Consider the following 19,189-nt stretch of genomic DNA (forward strand, 5'->3'; position numbering starts at 1 on the left):
AAGTTAGTATGTGCTTTAATTAAAAATCCCTTTGAACTGATGAGTGATACAACTAAGAGATACTATAAAGATCTCCTATCAACCGAGACAGCAGTAATACACAGCAAAGAACTCCCACTGCAGAGCTCTGAATGACCAAATACGGAGACTCTTAAAAAAAGAAAAGAAAAAAAAAAAGAAAAAAACCAAACCCAAAACCAAAAAAACCCACCATTTCACTTAGGTTGGTCCAGAACAGCATCATTTCAGAAATTTGGGCACCTTCATCCTACATTGATTCTAACCTTCTTCCCCAGTATTCTCCTTCTCCATATATAGAAAATTGAAACACAGTTTTTAAGTTAACAATCACTCCGTTTTTGTTTACCAGAATTCTGGGTTATTTACTGGAATGTTTTAAATAATTCTGTTGGGAGTCATCCTGGTGACTAAAGGACATACCATCTAACCGTGACCCGTAGCAGCTCTTGTCCACCCAGATGAAGAAAAGCTTTCTGACTTGTTGCTCTAGAAATGTCAACAAAAGGAAGGCAGTTTTTAACTTTATCTCTCATATTTCCCTTGCTACTCAACAGGGTCAGCTTCACCAGCATGTGGGAAGCAGATAGACAACACAGTTTAAGAGCGAAGTTGGGTGTGGTTGTTATGGTGATAAGGAAATGAAACTGGAAGAAGTTGGAATAATATTTATTTGAAGACTCTTGCCTTATCGTCCATAAGCTATTCACAAAGTGTGTAATATTATACCAATTCTTACGAAGCACTGCGGGAACATATAGCTGGGGGTTACATTCTAGCACTAACTTTTACCAACAAAGAAGAGTAAAATTTCCAGGAAACTCTCAATCATAGAATGTTAACAATATTGTCAGCACTGTCATATTTAATAACTTATAGGTAAATGCGGACACAGACATATCAGGTAGGATAAAAGTTATCCCGTATTATTTCCCTGTACTAATGTCATGTCCCCATGTATGTGTTTAAATACATCTAGCTATAGAGTCATACATGTACATGGAACATGTGTGTTTACAATGTACTTTTGGTACAGAAAATACACAAATGTATGTGACAGGATTTTTTTTTACAGAAAAAAAAACATGTTTCCTAACACACATGGGCACACACTATTAGAGATCCACATGGACTACACTCTCCAGATTAGATGGTTGCTTAGTTATTGAAATATCCAAAGGACCCCCAAGGAAGACATTATAATAAGCCCTGAATTTAGGCAGACATGAAGCCAGGTCAGGAGGCATGAAAAAACACATAGGTAACATTTTTGGGAGTTCCATGTCGCATTGAGGTGTGACACCACAGCCTAATTTCCTTTGAAAAATTCCTGACAGAAAAGAAACAAATTGGCTCTCAGTCAGAAAGCATTCAGACGGTTCCACTGTGATTAGCAATGAGAATGCCAAAAGGCACCGAGAACATATAAATGCAGAAATACTGTATCTTCTTTTTGCTACCACAGAGATAAATATCACTTTAAACGTCACAGGCAAGGTAGTTAAAGGGTATGAAAACCTCACTAATTGCTCAGATCTGGGTGAGGCACAACCAAGACTATTAGATTTTGTTTCATGCCTTAGAGAGTAAGCAAGCAAGGTGGTCTGAGGCCATACCAGGACCACCACCGGACAGGTCACCAGTGCCCTTGCTCAACATAGTTCCAAGGATACTTGCAGAAGCCACTTTAAATGCACCTCTACCATGAACTCAAACTGCATCAAAACACTAAAAGAGGCACCCCTTCATGTTCCAAAAACACACCCCTGATATTTATAAAAGCTCTGTGAGGCAGACTGGACTTTTTTCTTGTCAAAGCTACAGGAAGAGTAAATAATAATCTTTTATATACTATAAATAGATAAACAAGATCAGAATGTATTCCAGATACACCCCCACCTTCTGTTAAGGGAACAATCAGTGGTCTTACCTATCCTTCTAACTTCCAGGGCCTTTAATCTCAATGACAGAACATGGGAACAGATTTTGAAGAGGGGGGAAAAAAATTCATTTTCCAAACCGGGTAAAAGGGAGAAAAAAACAACTTGAGAAGAACACGATAAAATATGAGCTCATTTTACCGACACATAGCTTTTCTGTCTATAAAACTTGGATTTTATCTACAAATATATGGCTATATTAAGAAGAAGAGGCATCAATTTTTTAACAGTATTAAATTCTTGTATTGTTCTTTTGTTATTGGAACAGGAAAAGAAAGGCTACTGATAAGGAGAAAGCACTTTACTTGCTTTTCGGGAAATCAAAAAAAAAAAAAAAAAATTCCAGCGACAGAAGAGAATAATGAAGTGTAGGAAAACTAGGAAGTTGTCAGCCGGGAACAAAAAACACATCCACGATTTAAAGGGACATTCCAGTCTCTTACAAATTCATACAAGTATTAATTCATCACATGGTAATTCCTTCCCTCTTCCAGGCACTACTTATAGCTGTTACTTCCTCCCGACACAAAAAACATTTAGCAACAGAGACTGCAAATCAAAAGCAGGAAGGCACCCAATCAGAGAATATCCCCACCTTCAGAGATATGAACGGCCAAGGTGAATCCATTCTTTTTATCTTAGAGAGCATGCACCATTAAAAGAATGGTCTCATTGGTTTCAAAATTATTCAAATGCTCAGAACAGCATGTGTAGTCAGAAAGCATTCAGAAGGTTCTGCTGTGATTAGCAATGAGAAAGCCAAAAGGCACGGAGAACATATAAATGCAGTGGTTGGTACGAACTAGAGAATGAGTCACATTTTATTTTTATTAGAATATTTCTTTAAAAAGCCCCAAATATTGAATTCTAGTGCTCTTAAATATCTTTCTTGAGAAAGCTATATATTTCACAAAGAAGACAGAAGCACCCACCAGTTGTAAGAGTAAACATAATATGCCTATGAGTCATAAAATAGCTTTTAAACAAATTAAAGTGAGCTCTGATTTATTGTTTTGCTTCTCAGTATCTTCTAGAAGGCCTCCCATGCACAACCCTATTCAGACTGGGAATGGCCACTGAGGTACTACAGCCATCTTCTCAGGGCAAGATCCTTTCCATATCCCCTCAAATGCAGCCATGCAGCTGGGCTGGCCCCAGGCCTGTGCGCCCCAGGTGTGGGGACAAGCTCTCGGGAAGGGGCAGGACTGACTTCCGGGATCCCTGCTCCATCCTAAAGAGCTTTCCTACGTCTGGACTGAAGGCCTTTCATAGGAATTTCACAATTAGAAAGGATTAAAATGCATGAGCTAGCTGAGGTAACATTCTAGAGTGTAATCACAGAGTATTCAACATTTTGCCTAGATTACAGGAGCTGGTGGTAAAGAGAGAAAGAGGTAGCCGGGCTTCTGAGGTGGGGAAAAAACTGAAAGAACAGAATGGGGTGGTCACCGAGGAAAAAAGGCAAATTGGCAGTCTTCACCATTTTCACTTTAGGTTGGCTCCATTAACCTTCACTAAGAAGTGGAAGAAATTGTGGCTTTGACTCAAAGTCTATCTTTATGTGTGACTGCAATAGATTTCTTTGTTGTTTTAAAAATTAAAAACCCTCTTTATTCAAAAAAGTCTTTTTTTTTCCCCATTAGGGTCTCTTAATCAAGGTAGTAGAAACTATGTAATACTGGCAAGGCTGGAAAAAGGGTAAAAGCACAGTATTTACCAGAGAATTCTTACCTATATGGATACAATTATAAGGACATCTGAAATGATTACTTTTTGATGGACTGCAAATTAAAACCACCAACTTTGCCTGAGTTGTCCAAGATCCCAGATTATGGTTTTGGAATACTAATTACACTAACTAATGAGGTTTTAATGGCCTGAGTTTGGGAATGACAATTCCTGAAGGCCCACACCCTCTGGATGGATGGTTGATGGAGACAGCTGGCCTGGGGCAGGAGGACAGAGAAGGTACAAGTCCAACTCTTCTATGGGGAGTAGTCAGGCTCCCTTTGAAGCAGCTCAGAAGGTCAGGATTCCAAATCATTTGCTCATGTCAGGAAACACCCTTGTGGGGGCCAGGATTTAGCAGGACACAGCTGGGCAAAGCAGCAACTCAGCAGCTCTTCACGACAGAGCACACGCCAAGCCCTGGGAATAACTGGAAGGTCACCTACAGCCAAGTCAGAAACCACAGAAACGCAAGGGCCTGCTCAGGGTTACCCAGAAGCTGAAACGTTCACCTGCTAAAGGCGAGCCTCAGACCAACATTTCTTTAGCGTCTCTGATAGATGAAATAGGAAAGTCCTCTGCTTGGCCCCCAAAGAATACCATTTCTCTGACTGAAAGCATCAGGTTCTTTTTTGTCCTTTTAACAATAAGCGTGCTTTAAAAAATATATACTCAGTAGATGGTATTTAATCTTTAAACAAGCATACACTTGTGGCAAATATCACTCACCTACAACTTCTGGTACTCCTGTACCAACCTGGGAGCATGTATACATAGGAAGAGGACAGACAGACGTCTGGACTACAAACAATTTGGACGGAAGAGATGTCTTGAGAGCACAGAGAATGAGTTAAAGCAAAGAAGGAAGGGGGGACATTAACAAGTGGCACAGAACACTATTATTTACATGTAACTGCATAGAAAGTATCATTCTAAGGGTCAGATTGAAGATTTGTTTACACCATTTCCTGGAACCCCAATGTGGTTGAATAAAACACTCCTCTGCACAGACATACACAGACAGACAGACACACACACTCCCCTCCTACACACCAGGATATAAAATATTTAATCATGACAGGGTTTTTTTTTTTGCTGGGCACAAGAAATCACAACAACCAGAAGGTCACTTTATGACTTCCAACAGTTAAAATGCAGGTATAATTATTCAAGCAAGTGCTCCCCTCCAGCTGGTCTCATGCCAAGTTCCTTGAGTTTCCTGTTTTGATTTCCCAGATATTTGAAACTGGTTTCCGCCTTTTGGTAGCCCCCCCTCTTTTTTTTCCCGTACCAGTTATCAAGACATCAAAACAACAATTTGTACCTACAACATAAAATTCTAAAATACTGATTTAGTTGTCAACCTAAATAAAAAAGTCTACTACTTATGAAAATAAATAACGGTGTCTATGCTTTCCTTCCCTATGACGTTGCTGGAATCTAAAATGAAATACATAGATTTAGATTTCAAAGTCACTTTAGGGGCGCCTGGGTGGCACAGCGGTTAAGCGTCTGCCTTCGGCTCAGGGCGTGATCCTGGCGTTCTGGGATCGAGCCCCACATCAGGCTCCTCCGCTATGAGCCTGCTTCTTCCTCTCCCACTCCCCCTGCTTGTGTTCCCTCTCTCGCTGGCTGTCTCTATCTCTGTCGATAAATAAATAAAATCTTTAAAAAAAAAAAAAAAGTCACTTTAAAATATGTGCTCCTACAAAGAAAAGATTGATCCCATTACCGATTTCTGATTGTTTTTACAAAGAGAGGGGGGCAGCGACAGAGATTTAATGTTGCATGAAAGCCTACTGTCTTCATTAAGCATGCATCTTTAATGACACTTGGACAGCTAAAGGAAAAATCACAATCAGGGGGACCTTGATGGTAATGAGGACCCTCAGCCACCTGGAAGGTAAGGTTAAATGGCTTTTTCTAATTGGTCAGGGAAGGGTTAGTGTCTCCATACTTGTTAAGCATTGCAAATGGAACTCCTTGAAAATAATTTTTTAAAAACTATTTATATGAGCTAAAGCAATCCATTCACAAGCGTAATATTGGTTTCAGATACAACTACCCTAAGAAAAACAATCTGCAATGAGTAATTTTAATGAAGCGCGTGACTAACTTAAAAATTCTGAATTGGTGGAAGTCCTGGAGTAGAGAAGGAGCAGCCCCTGCAACGTAGCACGCTTGGCTTCTGAAGAAGGAAGAGTCAGAGCTTGAGAGATTATCTTTTTGTTTATTGTTATTATTCTGGTAGTTAAGTACATATATTCCATTATCAAGGATTATATAAAGGCCAAGTACTTCCCAAAGGTTCTTCCCCTGAAATGTTCTATTCTCACCCCATTTCTATCCTCCCTTCAACCAAATAATTACAGTACTGATGAGCTCTAAGGACCTTATAAATGCACTTTATAGCAGTCATATTTTGGGGAAACGTATGATTTGACTTTCAGTACCTCTGATCCTGTGAATTAATGATTACACTGGATCATTTTTACTACAGTCAATATTATAGGAAAGATTTGGGGATAATGACATTTAATACCATGTCGATCGACACAATTTTAAAAAAAATCCACAAACCTAAGGTCTGAGATATTTTTCTAGTGTTCAGCAAAGATCAAATAGGTAAACTTCTAGAAAGGATCACCTCTACTAAAAGCAACTTCCTCAGCACCCAAGTCTTGGGATTTGTTTAGTTTCTCATCATGTGATCCGACGTGTGTACTATGAAACACCTCAATTGGGTTTTAGTTTCTTTTAATATTGACTTGGATAAAAAATTATATGATAAAACCATTACTATGTATTACTCTTTGAAAACAGGCTTTATAACAGACGCTTTCTATTTAAAAGCAATGAAAGTAGTAGAAATCAACAGTAAGTCCCATGATCACTTAAAGGTAAGATGTTCTCTCCCAGGGAGGTAGATTCGCCCCAGCCCTCTATGACTGCGGCTCAGTGTGGTGACGAACGAGCCCCGCAGCCTCTCCTGGGGGCTCACTGGAAACGCAGACCCACCAGCCCCAATCCAGTCCCTGTCAATCAAAATCTCAGTGTGTCCATTAAGCTCTCTCAAGCCTAAGGGATCGAGGGAGCTCCCTGTGCGCGTGATGCCCAGGCCTCCCCCATGGACCGTGAGCCCTGTGTGGGAACTTGGGTCGGGGCAGAGCTGGGTGCCCCCATCATCCCTGTACTGATACTACGGGATGGCAGCAGACGTCCGGCTACGGCTAAAAGTGTCTCCCTCCCGCACAGTTCCAGTGCCTAGAGGGTCAAGAGGGGATTCTGTTGCACTATCCCAAAGACAGAACGGATGTTAAAGAATCCGCCCATCTCCACTTGATCACATTTCCTTGGGTGCTTTTTTTGTGGGTGTGTGAGTGTTGTCCCTACTCCCAGCACAAAATGTTTGTGAAAAAAGTTGTGTGGATAAAAGCATTCAGTATCCGATTTCTTTCTACATACTAATTAAATTTTTGTCTACTAATATTACAGATGGCATCACAAGGCAGTCTATCTGATGAGGCCACACACAGCACAAGTTGTACTGTGGGCTACAGACTGAGAAAAAGATAAGCAAGACTAAAATGTAGCACTTACACTGTTTGGGAAAAAAAAAGCACTTAAAAATGGAATAACAAGGCCATATTATATTAACATTTCCTCAGGTACGACTGAAAGAGTAAATTAAGAGCGCAGAATAATTAATTAAAATTAAGGCTCTGAAGCCACTGTTATTTAGGCTTTTAAAAACTGAAAGGAAAAATTCTATAAAACAGAAGTCATTTGTCTGTGTCAAACTTAGTGTAGCATCGGAACATACAGCCATATAATGCAAACTCAATCTTCCTTTTAAGCAGATGAAAAAAATACAGGTATCTAACTAGCTACATAAATTCTCTCATCTTCTTTCTTTTTTTCTTTTTAAAGATTTTTTATTTATTTACTTGACAGAGAGAGAGAGAGAGAGAGAGGGAGCACAAGCAGGGGGAGTGGCAGGCAGAGGGAGAGGGAGAAGCAGGCTCCCCGCTGAGCAGGGAGCCCCATGTGGGGCTTAATCCCAGAAGCCTGGGATCATGACCTGAGCTGAAGGCAGATGCTTAATCAACTGAGCCACCCAGATGCCCTTCTCTCATCTTTTCTCTAACCTTTAATTTCTGCCTAAGCATATATATTCCATGCAATGTACATTAACAGAACAGATAAATGCTTAAAAATATCATTTAAGACACTTACAAAATTTCTTTAAAAAATCAAAAGCAAGCTCCCAAAGCATATCTAAAATGTGATTCTATCTATGCATCTTGCACTTTTACGGTCATTTAGAAAATGGCCCCTCAGTTAAATGCAAAACAAAGTCAAACTGATAGACTCTGAGTTGTAGTGACAGCATGTGCTCAATAGGTCCTTTTTTTTTTATTTTTTATTTTTTTTTAAAGATTTTATTTATTTATTTGACAGAGAGAGAGACAGCCAGCGAGAGAGGGAACACAAGCAGGGGGAGTGGGAGAGGAAGAAGCAGGCTCATAGCGGAAGAGCCTGATGTGGGGCTCGATCCCATAACACCGGGATCACGCCCTGAGCCGAAGGCAGACGCTTAACCGCTGTGCCACCCAGGCGCCCCTCGATAGGTCCTTTTTGAATAAATAAATGAATAAAGAATGAAGATGAATGAAGAAAGAAAACAGCTCTGAAGTGAAAGGTGCAGCCTCAGAAGGTTATAGACAATGCTGAAAGGATTCTTCTGGACCGAAAGAGTGTACAGCTATAATGCCGATTCTTTACCTTCCCATCCAACTGTTTACTGGCCTTCGCGTCCTACCCCGAATGGCTCTAGTCTCAGGTATGGGTCTGACCCGCTCCTATTCTCAGGTATGGGTCTGTGCTCTCAAACACTTTTAAAGGCTTTTTTGAATAAGGGCGTACAAATCGGTCAATCCATCAATAATAAATCATTAAAATGATGTACTCCATTTTATACCTCCCACTCTCAGGGGCAGCGACATTTAAGGCTAACTTCGGGCTCGCCGCCAGTGATGGTCCCTAGGCTTTCTCTCCCTGTGCTGGGGGAACACTTCCCGCACCGCCACCACTGCCCTCGCGGAGCGCTAACGCGGCCAGCCACAAATGTTCTCCGGGATGCACATTACTGTCACATTAAGCTTCCTAAAAACACTCATACTCCTCACATACTCATTAACAGCACCACACTCTCCCTGGGAAGATGACTCAGAATCTTATCTGCAGCCCAGATCTCTGAGTTCCAGACTCTTAAGTCCTGTCTTCCCCTTGATGTCCACAGACACCTCAAACACAACAAAACACACGCAATATCTACCTCATCCAACCTCCCACACAGCTGCTCTCCTTGTGGTCCACATTCTAATAAGTAACACCACGCAACAGCCTGCCCTTCGTGCCCTCTGAGCATCTATCTTGACAATCACCCTCCCCTCCCCAAATCTGGCCGTCATCACTTTCCTCATGCTCCAAAGTCAATCAGCCACTACAGCCCACTGCCTCGACCACTGTAATTTCCTATCTGCACCCTTCTATCCATCCTCTTTTCTGTCTCCAAGGCTGCTCTTACTCTCTCCTGCCCCTTCTGTTGAGCCACCCAACATACTTCTCAGAGTTGAACTCGGTTCCCCATTCCTCCACAAAGCCTTGCTTGATTCATCCATCTTATTAATGTTGAGCCGTTCTTATTTGTCTACTCGATATAAGACAATGATGTAAAGTATCACATGCCCGTTTCAGATTATCTTTTCTCTAAAATATCTTGTAGAGAAAAAAGTAATTAAATGCAGCCCTAAATTATAAATCATTTAACATTGACTCTAAGTGCTTTTAGCTAAACTAAAGGAGAAATTTCTCCTTTTGCAAAATGTTCACTGTATGTCTCCAAACATGAGTGAATTTCACATAATCTATACTATTCCAGTAATCCACATGATGTGTGATACAGCAATGCCTAAAAAGTGTATTTCGGAACACACTTGATGGATCCCACACAGATATTCCCTCAGCTAGTCTCCTCCATGTGGACTGGGTTGATTTTATTTTTCTCTAGAATCTCCCAACAAAGTTATACCTCCTTGCGGAAAGGGCTGACTTCCTCTCAGGAATATATATCTTTGTAGTCCTCAGTATACTTACGATGGAGCTTAAATGCTACTTACTGAGTTAATTACATAAAAAATGACTTAAGTAACAAATAGCTCTACTTGGGTGTCAAATTTAATTTATCCAAAACAAAACTCTTGAATCTTCCTTAAATCTACTCCTGCTCCTTGGAAAGGGCACCGCTTTGCTTAAAACCCAAAATCTAAGAGTACTCCTTGATTCCTCTTTCCCTCACTCCCAATGTGCAATCCATCAACAAATCTAGTTCCAAATTATTTCTCAAATCCACCCATCCCTTCATCTCCAGCTGTGAAGCCTGAACCACCATTACCTCTTCCCTGAACTACCAAAAGAATCCCTACCTGCGACTCTGTTCCCGTTCTTGCATCTTGCGGCTTCCCACAAGTCTCTGCTCCACCAGATGCACTGTTGAAGCCACACAAACCAACTTACACTATACCCTGTTCAAAACCCTTTAATAGCTCTCCTATGTCCTCAAGATAAAATCCATTCACCTCACCGTAACTTACAAGGCATTATGTGAACTAATCCCCGTCCTTCTCTTCCTCCCCCATGACATTCCAGTCTCATGGACCTTCTTGCTTTTTCTTGCTATTCCTCCAACACACCGAGCTGGCTTAGAACTTTCCACATTTGTGGTTCCCTCTGAACGGAATTCTCTCCTGTCAGATCATCCTAAATTTGATGCTCTCTTACATTCAGATTTTAATGTAAATGTTGCCCCTTTATGGAAAACTTCCCTGACCTCTGTATCTAAAAGCGATTTTCTCGCTAATCTCAGTTAATTCTCATATCATCCTAATTATTGTTTTTTGTAACTCCCACCGCATTATACAATATTTTCTGTTCCTTTTTTTTATTTCCATGTCACCCCTCTCTTTTTGAATGTCAGCTCCGTGACAGCTGTATCCCTAGCCACCAGATCTCTGCCCGGTACATATTTGGCACTCAATAAATATTTTTTGGATGAATGAACATTTGAATGTTTGCCAGGGTGTTTTTCATCCTTCCTGAACTTGGTTTCATATTTCTGACTACTTTTTGAGTGTATGACCACTCTGAACTGTAATAATTTTTTAGAAAATAAAAGCCACTGACCCCAACATGGAGTCATATGCACACTTGAAGGTCCGCGTCATCCACTGTATCGTGGAAATCTGCGGTGGCCACTCTGACTATAGTTATTAAGCTTGGAGCGGCTCCTCCAGAGAACCAGGCAGCTGCAGGGACTCGTATTGTTCTTGCTACTTTCGTCCCCTCCTCTGATGGTCCATCAATTTAACTTTTGTGAAGCTCAGCACAACATATTCCAAATCAAGGATGAACATATACCAAATCAAGGAGTGGAGCATAAAATTATAAGCTTTGTCAAGATCAAGGTGGGGTGACCTGCAGGCCATTCCCTTTATCAGACTTCCACCTCTACAGAGAAGTATAGAGGATTCTGACAAGCCGTTCCACACAGCGCCATGGGTGGCTGTTACCCACTGTCCTGTTGCCTCTGCATTTGTGACCAACTGATCTTATGGTGTGATGTGTTCATGTATTTTAGGAAAGAAAACATTTGGTAAAATCCAGGACCAACTCCTTCTCTTTTCAACAGGAACTTGCTTAATACCCAGAAATCACCAGTATTCTTCATAAATCTATAAATACGATAATGAAATGCCCTGCAATGTCTTCCACACATTTTTTTAAATATTGCTGTGGTTATGTTTAGAACTCATGCTCAGAATTTACTCCCAAAGCACAGAAATGGAGACACGTGCTTTCTCATTACACTCTGGCAAGAATACTAGTCCTTCTGCCCCACCCCCGACCCTGTACACCTAAACACTAGAAACTGCCTGAAGAATGGACCTACAAAGAGGGCTTTAACTAGAATGAACTAGTCACCTTCCCACAAGAGAACACCAAGAACCAAGTCTAAGCTACTGGGTCACTCATCGTTACTGGACTCTTATCCTCACTGGCCCTGCAAAATCACCCATGCCCTGCACAACCCTCCCTCCCAAATCCTTCTCCTGTGCCTTCTAGAACTCACAGTCTATCATCACCACAATCCCTTCTGCCATCATTCTCCCCTCACCTCCATGTTTTCACGGAAACCTGGGTACCCCCAGGCTCCTCTGTCCCTCGAAGTCCTCTTGTGGAGGGACGGCTTCCTTCCCCACACTCCGTAAACCTGAGGGTGGGGCGGCGTCCCCTCTGTTCTCACTGCTACTTTCAGATCACTCTTCCCTTTCCCCTTTAAAAACTGAAACCTCGTTCACATGAAGCACACGACATGGGACGGTGGACGTGCTGCGTGGAGCTGTGTCCTCCCTGGCACAGGTCACGCACTAGCACTGGGAAGACTCCTGCGTGACCCTCGATCTCTGCCCTTCTCTTCCTATCAGATGTTACCAGGAAAAATCCTAACCCTGGTCAGACCCAGCTCTCCGCCTACGCTGCGTGTGCCCTGGAGCTGGAGGAAGCACACGACTGTGTCGCTGGTGGCCCAGCAACCATGTAACTGCGAGCCCCCAGTGAGCTGTCCGCGCTCGTGGACGCGCGGAAGCCCCTGCCCTGGTTAATGCGCTCGTCCCCCCTCTGAGATGTCTGGTTTACATCCTCCTCCTCCTCCTCCTCAGTATCTCACACCTCTTCTCCCACCTCGGTGGCAGCTGACAACCTTGCTTTATCGTGTTTGAGAAAAAGGAACAACTTTGCTCCTCTCTTGAACACTTGGCTCCTGCAATCATGCCCTTTCTTATGTTAAGTGCTTTCTTGCTTTTTACTAAATCATTCTAGTCATCATTCAAACATACTGTAATCTCCCTCGTATTTTTAAAGCCCCTCTTGACCCTCTATGTCCCTAAAACAAACACCCCACTCTGCAGTTTCACATCAGCACAAACATCTCAAAAGTGCCCCCACCACCGTGACTTGTACTATCATTCTTGTGCTATTCAGGTGGGGAACCCTAGAATCATCTTTGTGCATTTTCGTCCCTGTTACACTATCTGTTAGCAGATACTTTGGGTTCTTTCAGCAAAATGGTGTGTATCCTCCTCTTCCTTGCTGTTTCCCTGCTAGCCCCCAGTCCAGTCTCTAGAGGCACCGCAGGAGAAGTACTGGAACAGCTCTCCAGGGAGCCTCCAGACTGCAGCATCCCCCCTGCGAACCCCCTCTGCATCCCTCCACAGTCCCCATCTGCCCATCCAGGGCTTCGCTGGCCTCTGATTCTCTCTGCTCATAAACCTGCAATAGTTCCTGCTAGTTCCTATTACCAGGCTTAAGCTCCCTCTGAGATGCAAAGACACTGTCATTCAGCCCCAGGCTGCTCCCACCTTAAGATTTCCTCTAACCTATCAACATAAAACCTTGCTCTTTTAGACCACCCCCCCATCACGTCTTAGGTACACCATGTAAATCCTGCCTCTATGTCTCATTCTTTTGTCCACATTGCTCTCCTTCTTAGAACCCATCACCATGCAAATTCCAAATTGTTCAGACTCTGCCTCTTCCATGACACCTTACCCTACAAGTCCAGGTCACGCTTTTCTGGCCTTAAATTCCTAGAAGCATTCTAAGGCTTCATTGCTATTAACAACTCCAGCGTACACAGTACTGTATCATCACTAATTCTCTCACAGGCAATATACACTTGAATATAGGCAGGGCTTTCTCCTTCAAACTTGTTTCTCAGAGGAGGGAAATCCCCCAATACGGACTTCTTACAAGATCTTGAATATCGCAGGGTGCTTTATTTTGAAAAAACAAAGTACTCTTTGTAGAAGATACATTAAATGAGCTCAACCAGTTCTACTTTTGGATTAGATAGAGGTCATCTGACAGAATCCGTTTTAAAAAAAAAAAAAGTAAAGAAATTTAATCAGCTACGGTAATCATTCCTGAGGGAATGCTCTCAAAATTGGAAGTGCTAGACCTTGTAAACAGCCCACTTAGAATCACTTTAAAAATCCATGCCATTAATCTCGACATTGTAAAGATCACAAATACACACCTAACTAATTAAAAATGCAACTGTCCCACTTTTATGTGAAAAGACACTGAATTTTGAACTAAACTTCTTGTGACCACTTAGATTCACAACCTGCCACGCGGCAGACCTTTGAGATGGTGGCGAGGAGAGCGTGCCGGGGAACAGGGGTTAAACGGCTTGGAAGCTGGCCTGAACAAAGAGGGTGGCAGCAACAGTGATACATTAGAAACTTTTGGGGGAGGGGCGCCTGGGTGGCGCAGTCCTTAGGCGTCTGCCTTTGGCTCAGGGAGTGATCCCTGTGTTCTGGGATCGAGCCCCACATCAGGCTCCTCCGCTAGGAGCCTGCTTCTTCCTCTCCCACTCCCCCTGCTTGTGTTCCCTCTTTCACTGGCTGTTTCTCTCTGTCAAAATAAATAAATAAAATCTTAAAAAAAAAAAAGAAAAGAAAAGAAACTTTTGGGGGAAAAAACAAAAACGAAACCAAAAAACAAAAAACCAAAAAACCCACCCAGCACAGTTCTGTGAAACCTAAGAGTGACAAAAATCATCTAAAATTACTGTATTTTACATCATGTGATTTTCAATATGTATGAGTAACTAGATTAATTTAAGTAGATATTTGACCACTCCATCAATATCCCTGCAAGTTTATATGCTAAAATTGGCAAAATACTCTCTTTTGGCAAGCAATGAGGTGGGGACAGGGGTGAGCAAAGAGCCACAAGATGATAAAAATGAGTTAGGTGACATGTTGTCCAATGTCATGATGCAGCTGGAAGAACACTTTACACGGTTAGTCCTGGACTTGTTCCTGAGCAGTTGCATGGAGCTCAGTTTTCCAATTTTCCAATTGAAGGGCCAGACTAAATGTTACCTAAGACTCGCTGTAGTTCTAGAATTTTATTTCTATTGTTTCCTACTACAATCTCTTTTAATGATTTAGCAGCCTTGGTAAATACGAAGAAAAAAAGCTATTTTAGAGGCTATTATAAATTTCTTATTCTTTATTACCATTTAATATGACCTGGAAACTTAATACAATTCAGTCTTGCTATACTGCCCTTATGAGATCTCACAATCCTTGGTATTCCAAACCTTATTACCAATCTCTCCATCTTAGAATGACGTCATTTTAGAGATAACAGGTATACTTAAGAATGTCTGGCTCGGCTCTTTTTGTTCCCCAAGAGAAACATGGAGCTAGGAGAGAGTTTCATGCTGGTCTGGGGCCTTATCCTTTGCTTATCCTGGTTGCGAGCCACGGTACCAAGCTCTGGGCATGCCGCTCGCGATTACTGCAGCTAGGAATCACACTTCCACGGCTCCCATCTTTTGTCTGGGTTTTATGCAGGAATGTACAAAAGTTTCGGAACATATTAGCACAATTTTGTTATTTTAATGTAATGTCTGACTTCATTCCCCAGGCGAAGCACCCAATGACCCATCCACACCTATGCGGTTTTGCCATGGGGCAAAACCCAGGTAAGCCTTCAACCATCACTGTGCAATTCTCCCATCTCTGCTAAAGAGACACACTTCCTTGCCAGATGAGCTGCGTTTCTAGTTAGCACTCTCCTCGTGGAGCACCACGCCACGGTAAATCAAGTGGAACGGACCTGGTGACGACAGATGCCGATCTCAAGCACACCACTTGTGAAATCATCCAGTATGCAGAGGTGACCTCGGCGAGCTGGCACAAACTACCCTGCCCATGAGACCACAGCATCACCAGTTTCGCGGCCTCCAGGAAACACAGACGCACATGGTGTGCACACACACTATCACATGAGTACTCGGTCAACTGTACGCGTTTTGTCTGGGATTGTAAAAGGTACCAAATACCACAGTATTTGCCTCTTCAGGCTCAAATACCACACAGCGCTCAGCCTGACAACTGTGAGAACAGTACTTACCTTCAATCCTCTTCAAAGCTGAAAGGCACATATCCTTCCTTGGAAACTCAAAGGGATTGTTGCAGGTGCGAATGGTGTCACATTCGCATTTCCCATTGATTATATTGCAGCCAGAGACAAGGTTTTCATTGCAGGGTTCAAAACCAAGCAGCTGGTCATCGTCCCAGTTCTCATCTGTAAAACAACGAACAACCACAGACTATTCGCTTGCAGCTTCATTCCAAGGCCTGTTTGAAAGCAAAAATGTGCAAAGAAGTCAAGATTAACACCCGATATTGACACCTTGATTTACGAAAGGTGGTTTTGGCTGCAATTTGACAAATGAATGAAATCCAACCTCCAAATAAGTGAGAAAAGGGAAATAGAGTCATACATGTAGACATTAAAAAGCACACATACAAATGTGCGTGATCAAGAACCACCACTTCTCTCGTGTTATTTTAAACAAGATTCCTGGATTTTCCTACTTTCAATAAAATTACAGGAGACACTTCTGTCAACCTACAAAATGATTCAAAAATACCCACAGATTTTTTTGTTGTTGTTGTTTTTTGTTTGTTTTCAGTCCATCTGGTAGAGGTGAGCTTTGGGTTTAAAACAGCTGGCAATTTAATACATCAAGACAGCTAATAAACCTAAAACCTCAGACACCTGGGAAGAAGGAAGAATGGATATGGCGGCGGCAGAGATTCCTCCTATACACTTCAGTTCAGATGCTAATGTCCCCCACCCCCCCACCGCCCCCCCACCCCCGCCCAAAACCAAAGCCAGAGAGGACAACAAAACTGAGAGCTTCGGCTTCCTGAGAGGCTGCGGAAGTCCTACTGTGAAGCTGAGACCAAATCACTGTGCTGGTCATGGAATGATAGGAGTAGACTGTAAGAAACAAAGATTTCAAAACTACGCTCGTAGGCTCCAGCTCAGACCAAAGAAACATGAAACAAGCATGACACAAAACCATAGGCCGACTCCATCCTTAACGCCATTCCTCGCAGCTGAAACACCTCTCACAGGAAATCGGACTCTTTCTCTATGAATCTCCTGGCCACTTTGTGAGTTTTCCCCCCCTCTTAACATTATCTTTAACAGATACTTTATTGTACCTTAACTAGGTACTACCTGGTAAATACTAAATGTTTCTGATAACCATATCTGGAGAGAATTTTTTTAAGTGCTTGAATTTAAGATTAAACGTGTTGCTCAAACAAAGGCAGGTATCAAGCCATCTTGAGAATGTGTTTTCATAGAAGACGGTGTAAACAGATGGCTGTAATTTTTTTACAGCTAAATTTTACTTCTGGTGACATCACTAACTTACTGCAAAAGACTGTTCTCTCTCGCTGAAATAAATAATTTTCTTGTCAAGTGGTCTTTATATTCTAAAGAGCTTCGTGGCAATTCTTTGAAAACCTCTCTGTTCTGATTTCAGGCTCACTTACTTGATCAAAGTCTCAGCTCTTAGTAGAACGACTTTACGAGTTTAAGCAAAAACACAATTCATCTGTTTTAAGATGTCTTCCTGTTTAGCCTGTATTTGGTTTTTAGAAATAACACGTAAACACACAAAGGTACATTCCTACCTTCAAGATAACAGTGAAATTACTAAATTATCCTGAAAGGAAAACCAGAAAAGAACATAATGAAAAACTCAACATGGGAAAGTAGCTGATAATTTAGTCTTCCGTTATAATATATAATATATGGGACACATAAATGATTTCCCGTCTCTACATTTATTTGTTGAACAAGCTATTAGTACCCCTCTCCTAGCCCAGTTCAGTGAAATTTGTCACGAAGGAATTTTTGTGACTTTATATTCAAATCCGTAACTCAAAGTTAAATCAACCCTAGGAACTTAAAAACTTGTAAGAAATCAAGTACCATTTGAACCACTGGAAAATTAGTCTCTTCTGTTTCTCCTTTATCTATTTCTCCTTTTCCCCATCATAGTCTGAGAAGAAATCTTTATTACTATTTTTATAAATATGTACAGTTACTCCATCACCAAATTGAGGGGAATTCTGATTCCTGATGTATTTCCACAGTAAACCTCCTTTCCCTCCATTAGAATTGGAACTCCCTCAAGACCTCATTCTCCTGATGGACTGCAACATCCTCTCCCCAGTCTCCCTGCCACTATCCTCTTGCTCCTCCACTACCCCTTTCCCCATGCTGTCATCAGAATCATCGTCCTCAAAAATAAAACTGCTCAGTGGTTCTCTCCTGCCAACAAGAAAAAGCCCAAACTTCTTCTTGTAGAATAAAAGGTTCTTCATGATATGGCTTGTACTTGTACAGACTCATCTTTCACCAGCCCCTCACACATCCTAATACTCCAAGCACCCTGGGAGTCTCACTACAAACCCTTAATAACCACTTCCCCACCTCTGCTCACGGAGTATCATCTGCCTAGAACACCTCCCTTCCCTTCTTCCCACGGTAACTCCTATTCACCCATCAAGACCCAGTTTTAATGTTACCTCTTTTGGGAAGTTTTCTCCACTACGAGCAGCCCCATTTTCCATGCTCCTTCAGGCAGGTACACAGACCTCTGGTCCCCTGTGGTATTGGCTTTATGTAAGTCAAACATCCCCACTGGGTAGAGCTTTCTGTGTAGGACCCGGGTCTTATCATACTTTGAACCCCCTTAACCCTAGAACTTAGTACAGTGTTCATTAACTGTATGTACAGTACTATAATATACTATAATATACAGTACAGTGTTCATTAACTGTATGTACAGTACTATAATATATCTATATACATCTATACATAACTATATCTAGATATCTATATAGATATATATATAAAATATATATATAGATATATATTTTATATATATATATAGATATCTAGATATCTAGATATAGATATATATATAAAATAGTCCTACACTAGATATCTAGCCATGTATTTCATCACTGGTATGGTCAATGCTGCTGTCCATGTGTTTTCTGGGAAGACCATTTTCTTTGAATGTGGAATCCGAATTAAAAGGCAACTGCCGTTGATGCTCTCCCCAACTCCTTACTGATTCCTGCTTTGTTCCCAGTAGAGGCCTGTTGGCAGCAGCAACAGCCTGCAGGGGAAGATGCACAGGTAAGCCTGACTGTTCCCTCAAAACATGGCATGGCCACCATGTCCAGTTAGGAATCGGTGGACTCTGAACCCCAAAGTGTCTTCTATACCTTTATTTCCTTTTTTGAGAGGATATCTTTTTAATCCTATGCCCCTGCTTTAATCAATACTTTGTTTTTCTTCTTGGCAAATAGTTCCCTTAGCAACCATTGCTTTATAGGATCAAGTACCACATGCTTCAGAGACAAATGCGTTTATGTTTTTCTATTACAGAACATTATACTTTAAAATAATTTAACAGCCAACCAACAGGGACTCAAAGCAAAAATTTAGTGAGGTTTGATTACAGAAATCAAATCTGAGCCTGACAGTTCTGC

At 41.7% G+C, this 19,189-nt stretch overlaps 1 protein-coding gene across 9 annotated transcripts in view; it reads right to left on the reverse strand.

Annotated features, from left to right (window-relative positions):
- CRIM1 (cysteine rich transmembrane BMP regulator 1) overlaps nucleotides 1-19,189 on the reverse strand; it is a 187,638-nt gene that overhangs the window by 132,336 nt on the left and 36,113 nt on the right. For 8 of the 9 annotated variants that reach the window (XM_026478799.4, XM_048222724.2, XM_048222722.2 and 5 more), the window contains exon 2: nucleotides 15,735-15,908. The exons of the other annotated variant lie outside the window; for it this stretch is intronic. In XM_026478799.4, the coding sequence (XP_026334584.1) occupies nucleotides 15,735-15,908 (174 nt within the window). The remainder of the gene's footprint in view (nucleotides 1-15,734; nucleotides 15,909-19,189) is intronic. 9 annotated transcript variants of the gene reach the window in all.

The sequence above is a fragment of the Ursus arctos genome, unplaced genomic scaffold, assembly GCF_023065955.2.
Source record: "Ursus arctos isolate Adak ecotype North America unplaced genomic scaffold, UrsArc2.0 scaffold_8, whole genome shotgun sequence".
NCBI classification, from domain to species: domain Eukaryota; kingdom Metazoa; phylum Chordata; class Mammalia; order Carnivora; family Ursidae; genus Ursus; species Ursus arctos.